Source organism: Sminthopsis crassicaudata, chromosome 2, assembly GCF_048593235.1.
Source record: "Sminthopsis crassicaudata isolate SCR6 chromosome 2, ASM4859323v1, whole genome shotgun sequence".
Classification (NCBI taxonomy): domain Eukaryota; kingdom Metazoa; phylum Chordata; class Mammalia; order Dasyuromorphia; family Dasyuridae; genus Sminthopsis; species Sminthopsis crassicaudata.
Genome location: NC_133618.1, coordinates 484646429 through 484652428, shown reverse-complemented (window position 1 = coordinate 484652428; position 6000 = coordinate 484646429). Strand labels below are relative to the sequence as shown.

At 47.2% G+C, this 6000-nt stretch overlaps 1 protein-coding gene across 2 annotated transcripts in view; it reads left to right on the top strand.

The window, feature by feature from the left end:
- The first annotated feature begins 438 nt into the window (after nucleotides 1–438).
- ZNF423 (zinc finger protein 423) overlaps nucleotides 439–6000 on the top strand; it is a 403307-nt gene continuing 397745 nt past the window's right edge. Inside the window, exon 1 of one of the 2 annotated variants that reach the window (XM_074293331.1) lies at nucleotides 439–861. In XM_074293331.1, the coding sequence (XP_074149432.1) occupies nucleotides 822–861 (40 nt within the window). In that variant the 5' untranslated portion in view covers nucleotides 439–821. Of the gene's footprint in view, nucleotides 862–1008; nucleotides 1127–6000 lie in introns of those variants that run through there. The other variant, XM_074293332.1, reaches the window with a different exon arrangement.

The following is a 6000-nucleotide window of genomic DNA, read 5'->3' as shown; positions in this document are numbered from 1 at the left end:
GTAGAGGAGAGAGACTGAGTTGAGGGAGCAAACCCCAAAGCCAGTATAATCCAGCCCTATCTCCAAGTCAATTTTTTTTGTCATTAGTGTTATCTATTGTTTTTTTTTTTTTTGGGGGGGGGGAGGTGGTAAGGTGAAATTTCTAGGGATTTTTTGAAGGGTAGATTGAAAAACTGCTCTAGAGGAACCCCTCCCTTCTGCGTCCTCCCCCTCCACCTTCACCTCTAGCCCCCTTCCCCTCCACAGATGGGGTTATTGTGAGAGTCTGGACCGGGCAGCGCAGCCGGACGCCTGCAAACTTTGCACAAAAATAACCCGAGGGGCGGAGGAGAAGGAGGAGGAGGGTGGGGGGTGGAGGTTGGTGGGGTGGGGGGAGGGAGGGGGCCGCAGGGGCCGGGGGCCGGCGGGGGGTGGAGAGGAGGAGGAGGAGGGGGGCGGCTTTTTTTTTTTTTTTTTTTTTTTTTTTTGCATAACGCGGCTCGGCCGAGTGGCCTCTGGACTCCCCGCGCCGCTGGGACCGCTGAGCCCCCGGCTGCCGCATTGCAACAGGCAAAAACCCAGCGCCACCCCCCTCGGCCTTAGCACCTTCCTCCCCAAACCATCATCATTATCATCATCATCATCATCATTATCAATAGTTATCTTTCCGAGTGAGGCCGCCCCGAACCATCGATCTGCTCACCGCAGCCGCCGACCCGGCTGCAAAAAAAAAGTTTCCGAGAAGAAGGAGGAGGAGGAGGAGGAGAAAGGGGGGGGAAAGCAGCGGGGGGCGGAGGGGGGAGCAGTCCGCTGAGCAAGAGGGAGCGCCCGAAGCCCCGGACATGTCGAGACGCAAGCAAGCCAAACCGCGCTCGGTGAAAGGTGAGTAGGGAACCGGCAGGAAGGGAGAGGGAGGGACGGGCGGACCGAGAGCGAGCGAGAGAGCGAGAGAGAAGGAGGAGGTGGAGGAGGAGGAAGGGGGAGGAGGAGGAGGAGGAGGAGGAGGAGAAAGGAGAGGAGGAGGGGAACGTGGAGCGGACACCCTCCCTTTTTCCAATCCCCCCTCCCGGGCCGGGGGAGAAGGAGCTGCTAGTCTGCCGGGAGGCATAGCGACCGGGTCCCCCGGCCAGCTGCTTCTAGACTCGGGGTGTGTAAGTGGGTTTGTATGGGGGAGTGGGGGAGTCTCATCTCTCCTCTCCCCCCATCTGGGTCCCCGGGCCCCCGCCAGTCGGCCCGCGTGACCAATCAAGGGGTACGGCCCGGGTTTGGCGGGGATTGCGAATCACCGCCGCCGCCGAGGAAGAAGAGGAGGAGGAGGAGAAGGAGGGAAGGAGGCAGCTGCGGCTGTCGCCCCAGCGCCGGCCCCCCGGGCCTCCCTCTGCTTTCCCCTCCTCCCTGATCCGAGGGGTGTGGGGAAGGAGTGAGGAAAGCAGGAGGCGGCTGCCACTGTTGTTTCTGGAGACGTGGGGACTGTATTGCAGCCCGACCCCCCCACGGATCACCTCGCGCCCTTCTCTCCGCCCCCTCTCCAGGTCCCCTACCCAGCTCAGTTCTCATCTCTGTACCTCTTGCCCGTAGGGTTCCCCAGCTTCCTCCGCCTCTCCAGGCCCCCTACCGCGGGCCCCCCTATTCCCCCCAGCCCGGCCCCCTCACTTCCTGCCACCCCACCAATCCCCCTCCACTGAGGCCGCTAGAGCTAACGCGCCTCCGGCTCTGTGGGTTATTGTCTGGTGTGTCCCTGTCCTCTCCAACCCCACTGAGAGCTCAGCAGGGGGCGGGGGAGCGGGTAGCCTCTAAGACTTGGGGCTCCTTGTGTCCCAAGAGGGATTGGGAGAGTTCCTCAATGTCCTAGCTCTTCATCCCGATCACCCCCACCCCCAGGCTCCCCGCGGCGCGCCCGGCTCCAGGGCGCCGAACTCCCAGTCCGTGACTCCCCCTCCCTTCAGCCCCAGGCCCAGGCCAGACTCCTGGCTCTGCCTGGCCGGCCTACCTCCCCAGCGTATTTATGGGTTTCCTGTCCCCCCTGCCCACTTGGGAATCACTGAGTGGTCTGTAGATATATGGAGGTATATATGTGTACATATACATATACATGTTTTTACATAGGTGTGAATACAATGTAATGTGTGTGTATATGTATATAAAATATATATGTATATGTATCTATAATTCCATCCTTATAACCCTGTGGTTCATTTCTGTCTGGTGAATAACTTCCCTAAGAAGAAGGGGTTTGAGCAGTGGGGGTGGGGAAGTGCAGGATTTTTGCCTCTCTTCCTGCTCTTTCACCCCCCATAGAGCCTTTGCTTGCAGCCCCAGGGCATCAAGCCTGGCCTTTGTGGTTCTCTGTCCCCTCCCCCCAGCCCTGACTATTGGGTGCTCCTCAGCCTTCTCCCGCAGCGCTCTAGAATTAGTACGGAGGCGATGGGGGAGGGGGGGGGAGAGAATGGCCCTTAGAGATTATGCTGTGTGTAGGTTAGGGTTGGGGAAGAGAATCTTTGGCTCCCTTCCTCACTAATTAAAAATTAATTTTTATGACCCTTTCATTAGAGGTAGGTGCCAGAGCCCAGGTTCTTACCAAAAGTTAATTTCTTGCTGTACTGAGTAGAACTGGAATAGGACACCCTCTTTCTCCCCCACTTCCCCATCCCCTCCCTCTTTCCTCCTCTTGAGTCTTGGATGTCATGAATTTAAATACCGGAGCAAAGGGGCATCTGAGAACTGAATGGGTTTATGGGGGTGGGGTAGGGAATCACCGTCTTTCCTAAAGAAAACCTAGAAACACCATTAAAAAGATGTAGTCAAGAACAAGTAGAAGTTGATGGAACTCCAAAGTAAATGGACCTAAGTTTTTGCCCCTTTTCTGGTGAAGTTGTTCTTTATTCTAGGTAACTTTGTGAGAAATACAACTGGAAAAGAGAACTGTTGCATAAGTTGACTCCCTTTGTAAAATTTTAGGAGTTTGTAGATTTAATATGTTAATATGAAGAGAGAGATAGAGGGGAAAGTCCACATTTAAATCCTTCCTGAATGGACCAATTTCAGTCACTTGAAGTAAGATTTGACTTTACCTTTCTTTTGTACTGGTAATAACTAAGTCAGTCTTCAAGAGCCTCTTCTGGCAACCATGCAAAAATGTAGGAAGTGAATGGCCAGAGAAACCTTTGTGTTCTTTTGGAACTGGGCAGCTAATTCTATGTTAAATTCATCAGGAGGAGATAATTCAGAAAGGAAATTGCAAAGCTCTTGATTTAAATCACCACCACTACCACCAACAATTCCTTCTGTGAAAGGTAATAGGTTCAATCCAAGAATAAATTCAACTCATAATAATGCAGAGATGGAGGGACATTTTAGTTAAACCATCTTACTTGACACCTCTGAAAGAGTCTATAAGAATTTATCTTCAGCTTTTCATGAAATCAAGCTTAAAATGTTTTATGAGAAGGAGAGAACAAGAGGAGCCCAGAAGAGCTTTTTGTTATCTTGGGAGAATGGCTTTCCAGCTAGAAAGTGAAAGTTAATTGATAGGGAAAAGACATAGGTTAAAATCTTGAATAGTAGTAAGGTGATTTCTCCAAACTACAGTAAATAATGAATCACATGATTTGTTTCTATTGCTGTATCAGAGACTTCAGTGCTATATATAAAATGTTTCTCTTGTCATTTAACAAAGATCCTCACAGACCTTGTCTTTCTCTATTTAGTCTTTTATTTAGTTTGATTCTGGGGTGAATAGATGGAGGTGTGGTCCTTTATCTAGGAGGGAATTAATATAAAGGGAAGGTACTAATTTGATGTAGATTAGAGTTTCTGTGGGTCAGCATTTATTTAATCTTCAAGAGTCACCCCTTCCTCTCCTCCAACCGCCCAGGAAACAATATTAAAAAGTGTTTGACTAAGTGTGGACAGCGCCACAGTAAGTGTTTAAAACAGCCAGGTCTTCACCTTTAAAGATTCTTGAAGGTGCTTCTTAAGGAATAACAGTGTATTTTTGCCTTCACTGCTGTGTGTCAGGGTTAACAGTGAGGCATTGTGGACTTAGAGAGCACCGAGCAACCTGCTCTGAATGTCCTTTGCTGTAATTGATCTCTGAAATGTGAGAGCCCATAGGAGGAAGGGAAGACAGAAATATAACTATTTCTAATGGATGTTCTGAAAGTGTTATTTGAAAGCACAGGAATTGCAGCTTTGAAAATCAAACAGGCCTCAGATGGTGACTTGCTCCACCAAAACAGAACCCCAGAATACCCCCCCTTTCTGGAGGTGTCAGTGAGTGTCACAGTGTTTGTCTATCAATTGGGAAACACAACTCATCCCCTGTACATCCAGGCAATAGTTTAGAGGAGGATAGCAGCATCATTTTTCAAAAGCCACCCCTGAATTTCAGAAGAATACCATTTACTGAGCTATTTTCCAGCTTTCTCTCTTTTTATTCCTTCTTAGTGTGGCAGTTTTCACTGCATTCCCCCTGTTTGTTACTTTGATAATTTTGGCCTCATTCTCTGTACTGTAGTCATCACTCTTCACTGATGTTATTTCTACTGATTATATCAGGTGGCTCAGTAATGATTATCCCGGCAGTTATCTCTGCCACTCAACATTAAGATGATCTGTCGCCTAGATGATCCTGCCTCCAATCCCACAACAGCCTATTAATTTGGAGAGAAAATTAATATATTTTTTTCAATCTAGGTTTAAAAGTTTTGAATAATTTGTAATGTGGCATATATTTCCAGTATAAATTCACTGTTAATTGAATTTCCAGCTATTAATTATTGGATACACTATGTAACACTATGTTCACACCCAGCACCCACATTTTTATCTGTCCTCCAGAGATTCCAGTTCATCCCCTGCCTAGGCCTTTCCTTCCTCTCAACCTTTAGCTTCTAAAAAGTCCATTTTTTATAAATTTGGATGGAGGTCGAGGGAGTTGGGCACAGCATAGATTGTCACAGTACATGTTTCCATGGAAATAATTGAGATGTAATAAATAGAGGCATTCTGAGCTTACAGGTTTTCTGATTCAACGGAGACCAAATACAAGTGTAAATTGTCAGGATTTGTTTGGCTAAATGTACATGATCTTGTAGGGGGGGGGGAACCCTTTATAAATTCTGTAACATTTGTAGGCTGGTCTGGAACGCTCAGACTGTATTGTATTCAGGACTTTTTCCTGCCTCTCGATTCAATCACAGGGAAACATGACTTGTTTCATTCACTAGAACATCTTTTATGTCTAGTAATTGCTATTTAGATTCTTACACCTGTTTCCTAGCAAAAACGTAATAAGCAGTAAAATAAGATAACTATGTGCCCCTGGCAGTGGAATCCTTCCAAACGGAGAAGCATAAGGTGCACTGTGTATTAATAATGAGAGGTGCAAAATGCCGGTGACATTACAGTAATAAAGTAATTCCACAGAACCACTCGGTACTGGCAATTCCTTTAATACATAGAGATATTCTGGTATGCTCCACTATTTAAAAAAGGGGGTAAGGGGGGGGAAGAAGTGGGAGGGGGAGAGAAGTGGGGAGGAAGGAAGAAAATCACTAAACCAGAGTGAAGGTCTTTTAAGTATAAGCTTGCTTGGCTCTCAATGGGGGTTTTTTGGTCCAAGGGATCTGGTTAATTTGAACAAAAATGTGCAATAAATGCCATATTGGTAGCCAGTTGTTTTTAAGGAGATAGCTGTTGAATTCTCCCCCTGATGTAGGATTTAATAGCCTCACAATTAGAGAAATCGATTTCTTTTAACTGTTCATTTGAAAGTGTAAACTAAAGCAAACCAACAGTAAGGTGGTTACTGGGAACATTCCGCCTGCTCTTTTGAAGAAAGCTGATTCAGGGGGAGATTATTTTCAGAGTCATTGATGGTGTCCTCTCTTCTCTCTATCTTTTACCCTTCTTTGTAGGAATTTTTTAGTACCTGTTATTTAAATACTGTCTAAAGAATTGTGTACCGTGCCCATTGTCTACAATGTAAAAACTTCCTTTTTTTTGTAGTAAATATTGACA